We start from the raw sequence: 20001 nt of genomic DNA, 5'->3' as shown, positions 1-20001 counted from the left end.
CTATAAAAGTTGCTTCACTTGGTTGAATGAAATTTTGGAACTTTTAGAAGTCTATTTCATGTAAATAAATGAAGGTATTTGAAATAAATTACATCCAGGCATGGTGGCACATGCCTGTACGGGAGACTGAGGCAGGAGTAGTACAAGTTCCAGGCCAGCGTGGGAAATGTAGTGATGTAGCTCAGTGATAGATCATCCCTGGGTTTAGTCCCCAGTAATGCACATAGACACAGGCACACACACTCACACACATATACACCAAAACAAAACAAAGGAAAATAGAGTCTACCAGTATCTTTGGGGTTGATTTAAAGAATGACACAGTTTTGAAAACCAGTTTGTCCCTGCTGAGCTTGTAAAGGGCAGTGCTGCTTATGCTGGGTGTGCTCCTGCTCTGAGTGCGCAGGTTCTGTCCAGTTGGCAGCCCCTCTGCTACTTTATAGGAAGGTGCTGCCATTGGCTGCCTCAGCTCCCTCTGTTGCCTTTCTGCTTCCCTCTTCTCCACGCACTCTTGGCTATTCCTCCTGCCTGTACTCTGTCCTGTCTACTGTTCATCATTCCCTCCAAAGCTATTACCATTTTCTTTCTTTTTCTCTAAAAACAAAACACCATTGTAATCGTTAGTTTTTAAGCAAAAGAGCTGTTCCCAACACGGCAAAGTTTTTTTTTTTTTTTTTTTTTTTTTAAAGAGAGAGTGATAGTGGGAGAGAGAGAGAGAATTTTTAATATTTATTTTTTAGTTCTCGGCGGACACAACATCTTTGTTGGTATGTGGTGCTGAGGATCGAACCCGGGCCGCGCGCATCCCAGGCGAGCTCGCTATCGCTCGAGCCACATCCCCAGCCCCACTGCAAAGTTTTAGCAGTTTGCGTGTCCCCTTCTTCCTTATGTTTGGGCACTCAGCCAGTATTTGGGTAATATAGCTCAAAATCACTTGCAAATTAACTAAATATTTGTGAAATGTTTTATGTTGGACTAAGGGAGAGAGTAGAAAAAGACCTTTTACCCCAGAAGTTGGTGTATTTTCTTAAAGATGATGAGAGAGAGGCAAATGGTCGGATTTGTTACTTAACTAAGATAAGCTCTAATTTATTAGATTGCCCTCTGTAGTCTTATGGACCTAATTGGAGAAGAAAATGGAAATTTTAATGTTGGTGATTTTGAAAATATTTTTACTATTAATGGAGAGGAATAGAATGTTTTCCTTTAGTTTTTAAAATACAAAATATGGCTATGATACCTTATTATCATGTATTAATCTTTTATATTTCATTAGTTGACAGTTGCAAAATAGTGGACCCTTTCTTTTACAGATTTGTCTTAATGCTTTTGAATTGTTACCTGAATTACTTGGTGAGAAAAGTAAAAATTGGCAATTAATTGTGCCTACATGTTAAGTTATTGGAAATGTAGTATTTAAATTCAGTGGCTTCTAAAATCTGTACCAGGTCTTTTGTCCACTATTAAGTTATACACAGAGAAAAACATTTGAAACAAGAACCTTAACTTCATAGGATTAATTTTTTTTCTCTCTTTATTTTTCTTTTTAAAGTATTGGGGATTGAACCCTGGGCTTTGTACATATGCAAGGCAGTTCTCTTTTACTGAGCTACATTCCCAGCCCTTTTTATTTTATTTTCAGACAAAGTCTCACTATGTTGTGCAGGCTGGTCTTGAACTTCCTGCTTTAGCCTCTTGAGTAGCTGGGATTACAGGTTTGCACCACTATGGCTGACTTAAAACTTCATTATGGATATTTAAAGACACACAAAAGTAGAGTGAGTAATATAACAAAACCTATGTATTTATTACCTAACTTCAACACTTATCAGTATTTTGCCAGTCTTTATCTGTAGTGTATATAGCATTACCAAGATAGTAATTTTGTTTTCAAAACATGCATTGCAAATAGATGCACTGGTAAACTCAAAAGAAAAATGGTGTGAGAGAATGTTAACTCTTTTCATACATTGCAAGTCTTCCTAAATGACTGGGAATCCCTTTTAGGATAATATTGTTTTATTTGTCTTTTAACTTATTGAAGATATCTTAGCCATCACTGACTTAATGAAGAACCATATATGCAGGAAAGCTTTTTGTTTTTCTTATCCCTTCAGTTTTTAAAACTGCAGTACTTTTGCTTTTGAATTTGCTGTTCTTAGGAGTTACATTTTGTTTTGGTGAATTACTATATATCAGCTTTAAGTTGTAAATCACTGAATCTTGTTCTGTGCTTGTGCATATTCTGTTTCTATTTAGCTTGAATGTGTGTATTATGGAATATATATTGTAATTTATAGTTTGTGGAGGAGGGAATTTTGACTATCTACTAACTTTAAACTTGGTAACATTGATGAGGAACTTTCGTCATTTGCTCCCTTGTTTTGCTTCTCTTTGGAGGAGCAAGATATGCATGTGCCTGCAGCTGGGGGCCTGTTCATTACTACAAGGTGATGGTAGCCTTATTTCTGAATTTCTTTGGTTTTTATTAGTTTAAATTAGACCTACAGGGGTAATTATTCCACCCCAATGCATGAGGAAGCCTAGTCAGTGGAAGTTGTATGTATAAAACCCTGTATAGTGCATGGAAAATGTATCTTTAATGTTACCATATTGTTCAGCATATGTAGTTTAGTGCAGGAGTGTACTTATTTAACAGGACCTTTAATAAGCTCCCTCTACACCAAAGATATATTTTTAAAAATTATACTTAAGAAGACTTTGTAGTATTCCCCAGTAGAGTTCATCTAGAGCAGTGAAACCTTTCTAAAATAAAACTTATTCCTTTAACCGGTATTCATTTAAGTGGGTTTCTCTGTACTTGGTTTCCATGGAAATAGCGAATCGCTAACGTTATTTATAAGGTGGAAGTAAAATAGGGTGCCTAATGGGACCCCATGCTGCTCTGATGAAGAGACTTAGGAAAAAAAATCCACGCTCATGGGATTTTTTTTTTTTTTATACAAGGTTAATGGAAGCTCTGATTTTAGTCTTCTATAACAGAACATATTTTTGGTTTTAGGCTAGCATTAATATCAAGCAAACAACTTCTTTTTGAGGTTTGTATTGCTTTCACTTTCAAGTTTTAGGACCACTTACTTCTCAGGGTGATTGAGGCTTTATGCTTCAGACTTCTGTTTCTTTGTGGTTTAAAAGTTAAAATTTCCATCATATTGTAACTGTTTCAATTTCTCATTGACATTTCAAAGTATAGATAAAAAGATAAATGTTCATTAATGATAGCAGTGATGATAAAGAACCAACATGTTGGACTACACAGACTTCTTCAAAAAATGTAAATCGCATGGAACCATTTTTAGTTTCTAGGCCTTAAGTCAAGGTTCTTTATTTGTGTTGCTAAACCTGTGTAGCTGGAGAGAAAAGATTCTAATTTTCTTTGGGGATGGAAACAGGGAAAATCTTAATTTCTCTTTCCTTTTAAAAAGGTGGATTGTTGCCAAAGCCATTTTAACTAAAATAAACGTTCATTCTTTCAGTCTTTGAAATGTGGATTTGGGATAAACCTTGGCTTTCCTTCACTTTTTTGGTAAGGCCTACTCTTAGTTTTCTAGGCCTGCAGTAAAACCTTGCATTTCTAAAGCCCTTCAAGTGAACAAGTGTCATTCCCTTTGTGTTTGGGTGTGTGTATCTGTCTGTCTGTCTGTCTCACTAATTTTCCCAAAGCCTTAAAGGCACCTGCTCATTTTCCAGCCTGGTAAGTACAGCAGTTCTAACCTGAGAGGGGAGGCAGGATGGAACACAACAAGGTGCTCTAATTTTTGTTTATTTAGTTTTGTTTGTCCTCAGCAGCTTGTATTTGTTATCCTCCGTTATCCGTTTGTCTGGAAGTACTCTGATTTTTCTTGTCTATCACTGCAGCAGGAATTTTCTTCTGTGTTTAAAAGCAAAGATTGTAGTGTACTTTTAAAGCTGCATCAGGGGAGGAGTTTTTGTTTTATGTGTGTTTCTTTGGATAAACTTCTGACTGTAGTTGGGTTTATTGTGCTTTAGTTTTTAAAAATTTGGCTATTCTAATCTTCCCTGAATTTATTTTTGCATGAGGTATTTAATCTCCAACAATTCACTGATTTCTTCTCAGCATGTTGATGCTATTTAATAAAATTTTCTTATTTTTTTTTTAGCTTCTTTTTTTCTTGTATATTTTCTTAATCTCGTGTTTACCAGTGACCTTCCTAAATGACTTATTTGAATTATCTTTGTGCTCTGGAGACATAGGAATTTGGGATTATTATCCCATTTCTGAGCGAACAATTCCCAGTAGTTGCAGTTAGTGCAGTAGAAAGGGTTTTCACAGATGCAGTACTGGGCATTCATCCTCCTCCTTGGTGCTTATGCTTTATGCTCAGAACTCCCATTAGTGTTAATAGGAGGCACTTGCTTAAATCCCTATACACCAAGATAAGCCCAAACTCTTTTATAATGCCTTGTAGATACTGAGTTGTTTTTTTTTGTTGTTGTTGATGGCAAGAATTTTGGTGTTGAGGTTAACTGACTATTAAAACAGAATTTGAGTTGTCTTGGGATATGGAATGATTTATTAAGTCTAATATGTAATTAAGAAGTTTTCATTATGATTAAACTCAAAAAACATTTACAGTTTTGTGAGCTGTAGAAGTTTGTGAATGGGGATTTTTGTACTTTAGCATGATGAAGCAAGATTTCTTCCTTCCGTTTACTTCTGCTACTCCTCAACTACAGAAGAAATGATTTTGACGGTTTTTGTATGTGTTGTAAGAGGACTTGGTAACTTTTTTTTTTTTAAACTTAATAAGTTTTCCCACCATTACTCTGTCAGCTTGTGTGGCTTATATTTTTCAAGCATAAAGAAGTTAATGTGTACTGCTGGTCAAGTATTAGATAATCACTGTTTACTATACCTGCCTGGGAATTGTAGATTTTTATTACTTTCATTTATTTATATATAGTCTAATGGGAGGATTTCTAGATTGAGAGCAGTAAACATGGCTGAGCTTTGTCTCTCATTATCTTTGTAGATTTTGGCTAGTTATCTAGACTTCTTGAAATTTTGTTACTCTGTGAAATGAAGGTGTGGATCTTGTACTCTGAAGTGTCCCTTCTAGTTTTAGGCTATATAAGGTCCCTTTCTTGAAGGTACTAAAGGAAGTTGTGTATTATAAGGCACTGGTTCCTAATCCTGGCTCCCCATCAGAATCTTCTAGGGGAGTTAAACAACAACAGCAACAACATCAAAACCCCCAAATATTTGAGCTCCAAATTAGATATACTGAATTCAAAATCTTTAAGGGTAGGACCTGTGAATCTGTATTTTTGAAGTTTACTTGTCATTTTGATTTAGGATAGAGAAATACTTGTAGGAGGCATTATCTCTACTCAAGTGAGCGTGTGGGGGAGATAAATCATATAGGTTAGAATATGAGGCATTGTGTAGTTAAATTCTAAAATGAATGAGAAAGATATATTTGCTGGGAGTTTTAAGAAAGGGAAAAATGGAGAATTAAGTATGGTTAGTGAAGATCTTTATCAATTAGTGAATCTTAATCAGGACTATAATGTCCAGGTCAGATTTGGATAGTTAGAAGTTAAAAGGATATTCTTGTTAGGAGAAAGGGTGTGAAATTTTGGAGGAGAGAAACTTTTTTTTCCCCTCTAGTACTGGGGATTAAACCTAGGACATGTTAGGCAAGTGCTCTATCACTGAGCTCCATCCCCAAAGCTTTTTATTATTTTTATTATGAGACAGGGTCTTACTGAGTTGCCTAGGCAGGCCTCAAAACTGCAATCTGAGGAGAACAATTTTGATTACAATGTTAGTCTTTATTCTACTTTGGCAACTGCTGTAGATTTCCTAAACATTTGAGAGAGTGAGGCACAAAGTTATTTGGAGGAAGAGAGAGTATTCTGGCTAGAAAGAAAAGCAAATCGAAGAAGAGTCCTGAGCAGGGAACTTGACCTGGAATGTCTGAAGTATAGAGAAGAAGCCGTTGCTGCCGGAGCAGATTTAACATGGGGAGATGGGAATGTTGAGAGTGCAGAAGCCAAATCACTTAGTTCCTGTGGGCCATAAAGGGCTTCATCTTTCTCTGAGTATGATGGGGAAGTACTGGAGGATTTAGAGCTGAGTAACAAGATCTGTCTTGGACTTTGAAAAGATTGCTCTAGATGCTGTGAAATAGGCTTTATAAAAGCTGGATTGTTAAGGTAGAAGCAGGCAGCCAGTTGGGAGGCCATGGTCTTAATCTAGGATAAAGATCATGGTGAGTTGGACCAAAGAGGTGGTAGTGGAGTTGTCACAAGAGGTCAAAGTAGGTATGTTTTGAAGGTAGAGGCAACATGGTTAGCTGTTGGACTGGATATGGGGATGTGGAAACAAAAGGAATCCATGGTGACCTTAATATTCTTTGCCTGAAAGATTGGAGTTACCATTTATTGAGTATGAGAATGAGCCTGAGGAGGTAATAGATAAGTGGTTTAGCTTCGGGTTTTTGGAGCTTGAGGATACATCTTTAGCAAATGTTGAGTGAGGCATTGTGTATGGGAGATTGGAATTCAGGGGTGTGATCTGGACTGTAGATATATTTTTGAGACTTGCCACTGTAGCCGGAGACTGGGTGAAGTCACTTAAGGGGAAGAGATCCAAGAACTGAGCCCTAGGGCAATGAGGAGGAACCAGCAAAAGAAAACTGAGGATGAGCAGAGAGATTAAGAAGAAAATTAGATGGTGTCCTGGGAGTCAGAAGAAGAAAAGGTTTTAAAAAGGGAAGAATGATCAAATTGGTCAAATAATACTTGAAATAAGAACTGAGACTTTACTTAGTAGATACGGCAACAGGGCAGTCATTGGTGATCTTGACAAGAGTGGAGGGAAGCAAAGATCTAGTGGAATGGGTTCAATAGAGAGCTGGAGGAGAGGAATTCAAGGATGGTCAACTCAGTTTTAGGATGAAATGATGATTTAGTAATGACAAGGTGAAAATTGGTGTTTCATGAAAGTAAAGGGAGAAGTACTAGAGGGATGCTTATGGGAGGGCAAGAGGGATGGGGACAGAGGGATGGTTGTGAGGTTGGGCCTAAAGGGTTCAGCCTCATTAAATGTGGGATTCTACTTTTTCTTCTAATCACTTACCTACATTTAAATTTATTTCAAACTTACTATATTTTCTGTTGGAAGTTGGGTAGGGCAGGTAAAAAGAAGTTAAGCCTATTGAATATGAAGCTTAGTTATTGGACTACTGTCAGCTTGGCATAGTGGGGAAGGAAAAGAGATTGAATCTTCTGGGTAAGGTGACATTTTAAAGTGCCTTTGAATGACAATTATCTGTGCTATTCTAGTCCCTTATCAAAATTTATGATTGAGCACAGGCTATAAACTTAATCGTTTGAAATTTGTAGTGGGGTGAATTAAATTTTAACCTAATTTAAAACATGATCTAGTGTTAAACTTTTTTTCTGCAAAATTTGTTTATTGCAAAGGTTTTAGATACTTAATAAAAGATACTTGGGAAGTGGTTTTTAATCTTCCATTTATTTAAAATATTAAAAATTTTATAACCATGTCAGAAATCTGATTAAAGCAGCTACCTGGGTAGTTCTGGAGAGGTAAATGATCTTTTTTAAAATTTTTAAATTTTTTTTGCAAAAAATTGTGTGAAGTTATGTTAGCAAATAATATTTATAAATAAAAATGTTTTGTATTTTTCAAGAACATTTCTCTATTAAAAATTTTTAAAAAATATAAAAGTTTTTTTTTCTTTGAATTACTAGGTATTGAACCCAGGGGTTCATGAATGAGAGGCAAGCGCTTTACCACTGAGCAGCAGCCCCAGCACCAAATATAAAATTTTGAACTACTTCATTTATAAATGTGAAACATACTGTAAGAAGCAGATTAATACACTTCTAGTCTTCTTAACATGAAGAAATCAAACTTGCATTTTAGACACTTTTTGCATGAGTAGTATAAAAACTAGAGTCTAATTTACATATAAATCCTATGTTTTGTTCCTCAATCCTATTAAATTATAGAAATTAAATCCTTGCCTTTTTTTTATCTAAATGGTAGTCAATTAATAATCAATCTTTAGAAGAAACACTGAGTTCTGATGCACAGTGTTTAAGAATTGCTAGTCTAAATATAATTCTTCTTGCAAATCTGATTGAAGCTGTGGACCATCTTCCCTGATAACTACCTAGGCTCATACATATAGAATTTAGCATCTAGTACCCATAGAGTTGACAGACCCTTCTAAAGCTCACTCTTGGGATCCTTTAAGCATAAAGGATTTCAGGTTTAAAACTTGCCCTAGATAGCTTACTTATATGATCAAAAAACAAAACAAACAAAAAAACCAACTTAACATGAAAACTTCACCAGAAGTTTTCCAGCGTTTATTGTCATTTGTTTCTTAGAAGAGTTAACTTATACAGATGTTTAAGAGAAAGGTCTAAGAGAAAATAAGCTCAGTCAAAAGAATCTCAGGATCCGTAAGCTCTCCTCTAGCTTTGCCGCCAACTAGCTGAGTGACCTTTGAGGAAGTTACTTAACCTTCTCAGGCTTTGCTTTCCTATGTGGTTTCTGTAGTCCTTATAAGCAGTTTTATTAATAGTTTCATGATATGGCTTCACGGTATCATGGTAAAATTCTTTAGTTTAGAATTGGCTGTGCTACGGAATTTTGGTGAAAAGGCCCTTCAGATAAGATATTCATACGTTTTGCTGCCTTTTACTGAATGACTTTTCAGAAGAGTGTATGTGATCCTGCTTTCTCAAATGCTCAATAGATAGAAACTGAAATGCTGACATTTCGTGATCACTCTGTGTTTTCACATATTTTATATACTCTTGAGTGTACGAGCCTTTGTTGATTTTTTTTTTGTTTGTTTGCAATTATCATGTCCAATTCTGTGGCTTTGTGGCTTGCTTTTTCACTCTCTTAATGGTGTTTTTTTTTTTTCCTTATGAACAGAAGTTATTAATTTTATTTTAGTCCAATTTATCAGTCTTTTCCTTTTTACTATACTTAAAGTTGGTAATATTTTACTTTCTTAGTTGACAGTTTGTATTAAAAGTTTTAGAAAGTTATTTATTTACAAATAGTGCTATGGGAGATTGATGCATAAGAAAGTTTTCCCTATTCTGAAAGAACTAACAAGAAAATCCTAATAGGGAAGATAAGCCTGCAGCCCACAGTTTAAATGCCCAATCATTTAATTGATTTTAACATTTATCGAGAGAATACAATGTGTCCCTATTTCAGGTATTTTTTTTTTGAGTGATACAGAATCCTATAGGTAACCATAATGTTAAGAATCCACTTTTTAATATCTGTACCATTCTACAGACTTTTGTATGATTTTTATTTTGGTTGGGAGTCATTCTAATCTTGGTGATTAAAATTGTTATTTGGTCAAATCTGAGAACTTTTATTAAAGGGCTACTGCTAAATAAAAGGCAGGATAGAACAGTAAATGGAATTTCTCATGAAAATTAATGCCAACTCTATGAATTGGGGCCCTTTTAAATATTTTTGCTGTATGTTTGATATGACTGTGCATGATTAAACAAAGGTTTATTATCTGGGTGATGTGAGGATCTTTTGAAATACCCCTGAGTAAATGAGATACTACTGGAGTAACGTAAGTCAACAAATATACTATGTTTAAGGTACAAGGAAGACTGAGCATGGCTTGTGGAATTTATGTAATTTAATGATAAATGTTAATGGCAAAGTTTTGATTTTTGTTTCCTGATATTGGATTAGGATCTTAAAACCTTGCTTTTCGGGGGGGGGGGGGAATGGGGTTGTGGCTCAGTGGTAGAGCCCTCCCCTAGCATGCACGAGGCACTGTGTTCGATCCTCAGCACCACATAAATGTAAAATAAAGATATTGTGTCCACCTAAAACGTAAAAATAAATATTTTAAAAAAAACCACAACAACCTTGCTTTTCTTTCTGGCTTTGTTAGTGAGTAGATATGTGGCATGGGAAAATTGCTTTTGTGCATGTGGCTTACAATCTAAAGTGGTGAGATACATTTCAGAATGTGAATGTAAAGTTTTAAATTCTCTTATTGTTTACATGCAAATTTATAATTTTATACATTGTACAATGCCATGAATTTTAAAGCCTTATATAATGCAAATTTATTTCAGGATTAATTGGAAAAATTACTTTTTAAGTGGACCAAATTAAGGACTAATGATGTTAAGTTTAATTTGTTAACATAAAGCAACAAACAACAAAAGTCATTTGTTGGGGATGAGGGTGTAGTTGTAGATTCTTTAGTGGTAGGATATTTTATTTCTTTGTCTCTCTTAGGAGAGGAAAATTATCAACTATACTTGACCCTTCAATACTACATTGGGTCTGAACTACCTGTGTCTACTTACAAGAAGATTTGTGACAGTTTGAAAAAATTCACAGTTGAACCGCACACACACCCTAGAAATGTTGAAGATAAAATTTAAAATATCTTTCATAAATGCATATATGTAGAAAATAATCTATTTTATCATCCTTTAGAAAATAAACACAAATTTATTATAAGAGTTAAAATTTACCAAACTTACAGACGTACATGATGCCATTCAGTTGAGAAAAATGTTACTATAAAGATGCAGTATTAAATTGTAACTGCAAAAAAGTAACCGTAGTTCTACTGCATGCTTATAATAATTTCATAGGGCCCTCCTGTTACTCTTGGGCGGTGTATAAACTCAAGTGTTGGGAGTATCTGCTGAGAATGCTGCATGACACCAATCGTCTCTGTGAGAGCTGCTCATCTCCAGTAAATTGCATATTTTGTGGTTATTACTTATTTTCACTGTTTTTCATTACATATATAAAACATGTTAACTCTTTATGTTATTGGTAAGGCTTCTGGTCAATAGCAGGCTATTATTGATTGTTAAGTTTTTGAGGAGTAGAAAGTTGTACTGGAATGTGTGTGTGCATGTAATCGGCAGGTTGTGCCTCTAATCTCCCACATTGTTCCAGGATCAACTGTACTTACTTTTTCTTGTCTTAAAAAGTTATGGTAAAATGGAGATTTAACTGCTCGTGTGTTCTTTCTTTGTTATAAAACAACTTACTTACTTTTTTCTTTTGGTTCTTAACATTTAGAGACTTGTATTTGTTTCAGTTCTTCTTAAAATCAGATAGAAATCTTTCAGTCTTCGGCTTTTGATAACGTGTTCTAAATCTGTGTTTGTAGTCTAATACCATTTTTTCCTTCTCTTTCAGGGGGCTAAAGAGCTGAAGGAGAGCTACTTTCCCCAAAATCGGTAAGTATGTTTATTAGGCAGGTATCAAGTACTTGATGCTAGCTGGATAGTAATTCACATATTCTTTTTCTTTTTTCTTTCTTTTATTTTTCTTTCTTTCTTTCTTTCTTTTTGGTAAAGAAATTCTTTTCCCCAGAAATGAAACTTTACTCTTTGAACTGAGTGAAAGTGAATTTTTGTTTAATTTCATATAAACAAAATGCATTTGTGTTTCTAATAATACTACTATTTGAAAATCTGTTCCAATGTAAAGTTCCCCTTGTCTAAAAATGCCCTTAATGTACTAGTTACGGCTGAGAATCCAAAAGTTGGGAAATTCAAAAGTTAAGTTTCCCATTGTGTTTTATATTACTTAACATGCTGTTAAATTTGATGGCCTTAGTATATGTGTAAAATGGCTAGGTTAATATAACTGTGGGAACCTTGACTTTGAAATTTAGAACTCAGTGTTTATATTCTTAAACAGTATTAGATTGGCTTCATGTCTGATATTATGTTTTTAGTGTGTTTGTATACTTCTTAAAGAGGAAGAACTTAAAAAAAATGAGAATTATATCAGTGTGGGACATACAGGAAAACACATTTTTTCCTAAGATCTACATTAGTACATTTTTTAATGGCATAATTCATCATGTTTAATCATTTCTTTGAATGTCTAATTCAAGATCACAGATTGCCCAGGGCAGTCTAGTGACTAAGCATCAAACAAATACTAACTTTATTTGGAGAGTGTGTATTATGAAAAAAATGATATTAAAACACGATAGTTGGAATAGTGAAGTCCTCTAATGAAGAACTACTTTTTTTTAATCCTCTCAATAGTAATTTAAAAAAAAATATTTTTAGTTGTAGATGTACACAATACCTTTAATTTATTTATCTTTATGTGGTGCTGAGGATCAAGTGCTCTACCATGGAGCCACAACCCCAGCCCTCAATAGTCATTTGACTTAGTGGGTAAAATAGATATTGTAGATAGTTGGTTAAGCCTTTCTTTTGATAATTTATGACCCTTGAGATGTCTTTCTTACTTTTTAGGGATTGGATTTTAACATGAAAGGAAGACACTTGAACTAGCAAACCTTGCATTTTACTCTCTTATAATTCTACTCTCATTTCTCTCATGGAACCTTTTTAAATAAACAATCAAAATTCTATGGACTTTTACTTTGTGACATGATAGAATCTTAGAATCTAGAATCTTAAAGAGGGGCCTTTAAGGGTCTTCTCTTCCAGACTTTTGCCCTGTGTGGCAATTTCTTTGCCTATATCCCTGACATGTTGTTAATTGATCTAGTTTCATATTGAATACTTCATTTAAAAAAAAGTAGGTCATATTTTCTATGATGTATTCTGAGGAATTCTAGTTCCACAGAAACTGAATAAATATTATTGAGGTGGGGCTGGGGTGGGAAAAGGGTTCTGTGGTCAAATAATTTGGGAAATGCTGCCTTAAACAAAGTTAAACAGGTTTCTTTACTACAGGACTTCTCAGAACCTTTAATATGCTAATGTGCATTGTGAATCTCCAAGAGGGGGATATGATATGCAGCATTCTTGAATACTTCTAATGACAGGGAGCTCACTACCTCATAAGGTAACCCATTCCTTTTTTGTACAGCTCTAATCCTTAGTCTTCCTTATATTGATCTGAAATCTATCTCCCGTAACGTCTACTTCTGTTAAGTATTTATTGGTTATGCTGAGACCACTACACCCTCCTTGTGTTATCTTTTGTATAGTACATATTTATAAGTTGCTGGCCAAGTTTGTCTGGACAGTTATTATTTTTTATATGTCATTAACTAACATTCAAGTAAATGTGGCAACCAGTTCTAAAATCAGCCTTATTTTCACTATTCTCTTGTATATTACTCTCCAGCTTTCCTTGATTTCTGTAAAGAAAGATGGGAACTGGAAGACTATGTGTGTGCAGGTAGCCTGGGGCCCAGAAGGAGCACTGATGGTGAAGAGAGGTGTGGACACTGTGACAGACCTGTGTTTTGTGTGGGGCAACTCTTACCCTAGAGTGGCAGTGATATGAACTGTGTGGGTGTTCCTGTTTTAAAAATGAGGTCTGCTCTTTCTCCAAAAATCCAAACAAAGAAGGAAAGATGGATAATAGCAAATTAAATAATTAGGAAATTAAATAATTAGGAAACTACTATTTAATAATTTGGAAACAAATAGCTTCGGTGATTTTTGTCTACAGCTATTTTTGAGCATAACCAAATTGCCAGATTCAAAGGGTAGGTAGCCTATAAAATCAGGGTTGCCAAGTTCTTATGCAGCATTTTCTTTTGACCTCTGGAATGTCACATAAGAAATACTACCGTGAAAATAACTCAGCATGGGTTGAAAATTTGCTAAATGATAAGAAGACAAAATTATATTAATTTTTGTCAGTTTTTTATTTATGTTAATAAAGATTAGAATTTTCAATAAATACTTTTTTATTTTTTCAACTGGGGATTAAACCCAGGGGCACTTAACCACTGAGCCACATACCCAGCCCTTTTTAATATTTTTTTAGAGACAGGGTTTCCACTGAGTTGCTGAGGCTGGCTTTGAACTTGAGATCCTCCAGCCTCTCTCAACCTCCTGAGCTGCTGGGATTACAGGTGTGCGCTATCATAAGAGCTTTAGTAAAAACTTTTAAAAGACTTACTATTTTTAGCATTCATGTTAAGTTTTAGCATCATTAGTTAATGGTCAAAGATACTATTTTATTTTGCTGCATGTTAAATACATAGTATTTTTTTGCATAATTGAAATCTGATATCTGGATATTAGGCATGGGGCAAGATGTAAGGCTGCATAGATCTGTCAAGGCTTCCTGCTTTTTCCTTTTTTAAAAAGTTAAGCTGTCTTTAAACATTGCATCTAAGAATATACATAAGAGCAGAGGAGTTTTAAACAAAATAAATGCATGGTACAGGGAACATATAGCTGACTGTTTTTAGGGACAGCCTGGGGGCATACAGAATGTGTTTTGATATATTATACATACATGGAGTTATAACTTCTCATTTTTGTGGTTGTACATAATGTGGAGTTTCATTGGTGGTGTATTCATGTATGAACATAGGAAAGTTATGTCCAGCTCATTCTACTGATGGACTTACTCTTTAAAGTAACCGTTGGTTGACCAGTCAAATTTTGATTGGAAAAAGACATGTCAATTTAGAAATTTAAAATAATTCTTAGCAGTAAAATCAGAGTTTTATAGTTTTTTTTTTTTTACAGTTATTAGAATCGTAATAAGAGACTTAGAGGTCATATAGATCTCTAAGCAAAACTATTCAGGAAAATAGTTAGAAGCCCCTTTCTCAGAAAATTTGGTGTTAGAAAAGCCTGCAGCCTAATAGAAATAACTTTGTAGTAAGAAGTGTTTTTTGTTTTTTTTGTTTTTTTTTTTTTTTGGTACCAGTGATCTTCAGCTCTATTATGTATTTTTTAATTTAGAGACAAGGCCTCACTGAGTTGCTTAGCACCTCTATGTTGCTGAGGCTGGCTTTGAACTCATGATCTTCCTGCCTCAGCCTCCTGAGCTGCTGGGATTATAGGTGTGCACCACCATACCCAGCAAGAAGTTTTATTAGAAAGTTTGAGTGTGAAGAAAAGAGTTAAATATGTTAAGACTGTCATAACATTTTATAGTTTACAGAGGACTTTTCATAAAATTTCACTTATTTAAACCTCACAATAATCCTCCTGTGAATAGGTAGTATTTTCTTGATTTACAAGCAAATGAACAAACCCCTGAGGATAAAAATTGTCACACAATGAGTTTGGAATTAGTTTTTTTGGGGGGATAATAAATGTTCTTTATAGGTGACACAGTTGCCCTTTTTAGTGATATTTGATTATTGCTTTTGTTTGTTTTGGGAGGATTTTTATTTATTTGTGTAATCTGGTTTTATGCTCTGTTTTTTGTTATTTGAAAGCAAGAAGCTATTAAGTATCCCAGTGGTTTGAGGTATATAGTTTTTTTGTTTTGTTTTGTTTTGGTATTAGGGATTTAACCCAGGACTGCTAAACCACTGAGATATATCTTCAGTCCTTTTTATTTATTTATTTATTTTTGAGACAGGGTCTCACTAAATTGCTGAGGCTGGCCTCAAATTTGTAATCCTCCTGCCTCAGCCTCCTGAGTTGCTGGGATTACAGTGTGTACCATTGTGCCCAGCTGGGGTATATTGTTTTGAAGATTGCAAATATTTGTATGTTGTGCTGGGCAAGTGCTCTTGCTAATGATAGTATGCAGAGTTCTTGGTTGGTGAAAGGCATTGTACCTGAATACAATATGTCTATTACTATTTGGTCAATCTGTTTATGGTCACCTTGCTTGGAGCAATTGGTTTGTTGTCTGTAACTTATAAATCACTTATTTTAAATTTTAGAATTCATTCATTTATTTATTGGAGGCAGGGTCTTGCTGAGTTGCTCAGGCTGGCCTTAAGTTTTCAGTACTCCTGCCTCAGCCTCCTGATACAGTCAGATACCACCCTGCCAGGCAGTGCCTTCTTTTGATGCTATAAGTTGCCCCAAAACAGTGTTCAGATGATGGCTGCGTAAGTTGTTTAAGATCCCAAAATATTTTTTGAGGATTCAACATGTGCTTGCCTTGTCTTTGTAAACCGTAAATATATGTATGCTATTTGTTCTTTTAGGTGGAGACCAATCTCTTAAAATTTTTACTATCCAGAAATGGACCTTTCTGAAGGATTTCAAGTGAATCCTTTACAAGTTTTTCTATAACTAGTTTACTACCTTTTTTAACCCTTCATTTTATTTTAAAATAAAATGGGTAATTGGCATTTAGAGTTCTTGCCAACTAAAACTTCATGCTTTTGTATGTCTCTTGTAGGTAGACAATAGTCTGATGGCGGAAGTAAAAGCTGTCAGCTCCTCATTAACTTGAGTTGCAGTCTTATTATCGTGCAAGGCACTCGTTGACATTTAGAGTCTCCAGGTTAAGACTGGGTTTTGTTTTTTTCTTTTTCGGAGCATTTTGTTTGATCAGTGTAACATTTTCTGGTGCTTATCAATCCTCACCTAATTTTTTCTTATTTAAAAATAAATGCATTTTTTATGGAAAAATTCAAAAATACTAATACCCCCAAAGTAGAAAGTAAATAACTATCAGTGCTATCACCCAAAGATTTCATTAGCAAATTGTGAAGTATTGTCTGACACACATTGTAGCTAGCTAAGTATTATCATGTTTACAGCTCTTCTTCAGCTTGATGGACAAAATTTACATTTCTATGACTGTTGAAGATGAATGTTTTTTTATGTGTGTTGGTCATTCGTATTTCTTCTTTTATGAATTCCTTTTCCATGGATTTTTATTGCTAATTTATGAGTTCCCTTACTATATAAACAATATTAACCCTTTGGCATTTATAGGTTCTCCATGTTTTTTAACCTGTTTCCATAGTTTATATGAGTTCAGTTGAGCTATGGTGTTGTGTGTTGCCACCAGAATAATAAAATATGCCTTTCTATTTTTTGAAATACTTATTCAACTTCAAGGTGATTCTCAATTAGTTTTCAAAAATTAAAACTGCATACTGTTTTCATGAACTATAATATATGTTAAGAATTTGAGGGCTGGGGATGTGGCTCAGGCGGTAGCACGCTCGCCTGGCATGCGTGCGGCCTGGGTTCGATCCTCAGCACCACATACCAACGGGGATGTTGTGTCCGCCGAGAACTGAGAAATGGATATTAAAAAAAAATTCTCTCTCTCTCTCTCTCTCTCCTCTCTCACTCTCTCTTTAAAAAAAAAAAGAATTTGAATAGGGAGATTAGTATTTAAAATTAAAGTGTACAATTATATATATATTATGTGTGTGTGTATATGTATATACACATGAACACAGTACCTTTATTTTACTTATTTTTATGTGGTGCTGAGGATCAAACCCAGAGCCTCATACATGCTAGGCAAGCGCTCTACCACTGAGCTCCAGCTCCAGCCCCAAAGTGTACAGTTTTAACATTAGCAGTTGTTTAGAAAGTAAGTGTACATGACAACAACAGAAACCTTGGTCTGAGTAACTTAATCATTTTGATATTTATTTATTTACTTATTGCAGTTCCAAAGATAATAGCTAAAATACCCATCAAAATATTTGTTCATCAAAATATCTCCTTTTTCAAGTTAACCCTCCTAAATTCACTTCCTTTATGACTTTTTTTTTGTTTAAAGTATCATTGTACTGTAAATCTTTTCTAGCCTCCACAAACCTAACTTTGAAGGAATTTTGGACTTTAGGATTTTTTTTCCTTTTTGAGATTAGAGTATATTGATATCATGTAACATGGCATATAAACCGAGAGGAGAGAGTGCCACTGATGCTTTAAGCCTAGTAAAATTAAGAAAATATGAAAGGTAATATTCCTAATATAATATAATTAATGACTGTGTCAGTGTTTTTTTAAATATATATTTTTTAGTTGTAGATGGACACAATTCCTTTATTTTATTTTTATGTGGTGCCAGGGATCAAATCCAGTGCCTCATTCATGCTAGGCAAGCATTCTACCACTTAGCCACAGCCCTGGCTCCAGCCTGGTCAGTTTTCTGAGTTGAATGTGGACTTTATTCATAGGTAAATAATTTTTAGAAAACATGAAGACCATGAATCTCATTGTATTGGTGTGAAGTAATGGCTCTTCTAGCTTCCTGTTTATTCCCTTCCTCAGTTCTAAAACGCTACTCAAGCATCAAATTTTATAAGTGCAAAGAAGAGCAGAGATTTGAAGTCAGGGTTAAAAAATGTATTCAGACACGTATGAAGACAGGAATGGTGTAAATATACTTTGTATACAACCAGACATATGAAAAATTGTGCTCTGTGTGTAATATTAAAAAAAGAATAAATTTGACCCCCCAAATGTATTAAGCCCCCCCCCCAAAAAAAAACCCCACTTTTGCTTTGGCAAAGAACCCCAAATCATGTCTAAGGCACATTTTTTAAAATATATATTTTTTAGTTGTAAATGGACACAATGTCTTTATTTATTTATTTTTACCTAGTGCCTCACATGTGCTAGGCAATTGCACTATCACTAAGCTACAGCCCCCAGCCCCCTAAGGATTAAGGATTAAGAAGGTTAGGCTGGGTGTCATGTTTGGGTTTACAAGTCTAGATTTTTGACATTATCTCCACATGTAGTTATACATGTAGTCAGAGATGCACTGGCAAGTGTGAAGAGAGGATGATGTTCACTATAAAGCCAGAAGCACGTTCTGTTAGCCGCCCATCTCCAATGCTACATACAGCAGTATCTCCCATAATACACCCATCATAATTTTATGGATAGCACAGATTGTATAGATAAATACAGTGCAAAGTACCTATACTAAGTCATATTATTGTATTTAACTTGTTAAATTTAAATGTTTAAATTATACCAGAATTCCCATTTTTAATTTCTTTTATTTTATTATTTATTTATTTTATTTTATTTTTTTAAAGAATTTAACCTTTATTTATTTATTGTTGTTTTTTTTAATGTGATTCTGAGGATTGAACCCAAGGCCTCACCTATCCTAGGCAGCCACTCTACCTCTGAGCCACAACCCCAGCCCTTAATTTCTTTATTTTTAAAATAAGAGTAGCAAGAGCCTAACCAAATGAAAATACCCTAGTTTTCGTTAACTTGTTAGGAACGCAGCTCTCCAGTGTACTCTTTGTGATGCTTAAAAATGTGTGATCATGTTTTGTGTCTCTTTTCTAAGGACAATGTATTCTGGATGATGATGGTTTCTAGGGAGGAAGTGATGTTACTCAGTTCTGTGCTTAGTAGGTAGTATGTAACACAGTGCTTAGTTTGTAGTGGGTGGTTATGTTTCCATGACCATGACTTTTTGTTATTTTTCTTTTCTTAGTTATTTAAAGTATTCTCTAGAGGAATGCTCAAAAGAATAAAACCCAGAGTTTGATACTGAATTGTTTTAGAGAAAAATCTGGGATTTTTCTCCCTCTGTTAAAAATCAAATATTTTGGGGCTCATATTTAACATGAATATGTTCTTTCTTCCCAATTAATGATCCATAACATTTTATGATTTGTACAGCTGCATCAAGAAGAAGAGTTTATTATTTTAAACAGAGGCTGAAGAACTATAGAATTAGCAGACATAAGAGAAAGTGTGGAGAAGGTAGAGAATGGAGTTGCAGACTCTACAGGAGGCTCTTAAAGTGGAAATTCAGGTTCACCAGGTACGTTGTGTTGTTGGCTTCTCCTACATTGGGTATTAAATTATGACTAAGATTAGTAAACAGGCCCATCTCTGGTTTTTGGTAGTTTGAAAATCATCTTTAAGACAGTTATTCCAGAGTGATGTCATTTGCCTCTTATACTCAACAAATCCATCAATACTTTTAAGAATTTTCATAAAATATTCCTGACTTCCCTTCCAGAGAAAAGGACTGAAAATATATATTTTTTAGTATCCCAGAGGTATTTAAAAAACACTTTTTTTTGTTCTGTTTTTGGTTTTGGTTCTTTGAAGGACTTTGTTCATGTGCTATAACTTGCATGTAAGTTGTGAGACATACTGAGCTTAAGTATCATATATACTAGTTTTTGCTCATAGGATACAGCTTTATGCCATTTTTCTTTGGTAATGATTGCTTTCACAGGTGTTTAAATTTCAGATTTCATAATTCTTACACTTACCTTAGTTACCCAGACTGAATAA

At 34.6% G+C, this 20001-nt stretch overlaps 1 protein-coding gene across 10 annotated transcripts in view; it reads left to right on the top strand.

The window, feature by feature from the left end:
• PHF21A (PHD finger protein 21A) overlaps window positions 1-20001 on the top strand; it is a 198057-nt gene that overhangs the window by 20147 nt on the left and 157909 nt on the right. For 7 of the 10 annotated variants that reach the window (XM_081279937.1, XM_081279945.1, XM_081279943.1 and 4 more), the window contains 3 exons: window positions 11243-11283; window positions 12769-12880; window positions 19375-19519. In XM_081279937.1, the coding sequence (XP_081136063.1) occupies window positions 19466-19519 (54 nt within the window). In that variant the 5' untranslated portion in view covers window positions 11243-11283; window positions 12769-12880; window positions 19375-19465. The remainder of the gene's footprint in view (window positions 1-11242; window positions 11284-12768; window positions 12881-19374; window positions 19520-20001) is intronic. The other 3 variants (XM_081279938.1, XM_081279941.1, XM_081279940.1) reach the window with 1 other exon arrangement.

Source organism: Spermophilus citellus (genome assembly GCF_964194105.1).
Source record: "Spermophilus citellus genome assembly, chromosome: 2".
NCBI lineage: Eukaryota > Metazoa > Chordata > Mammalia > Rodentia > Sciuridae > Spermophilus > Spermophilus citellus.
Note: the sequence above shows the minus strand (reverse complement) of the source record. Positions and strands in the feature narration are given on the sequence as shown.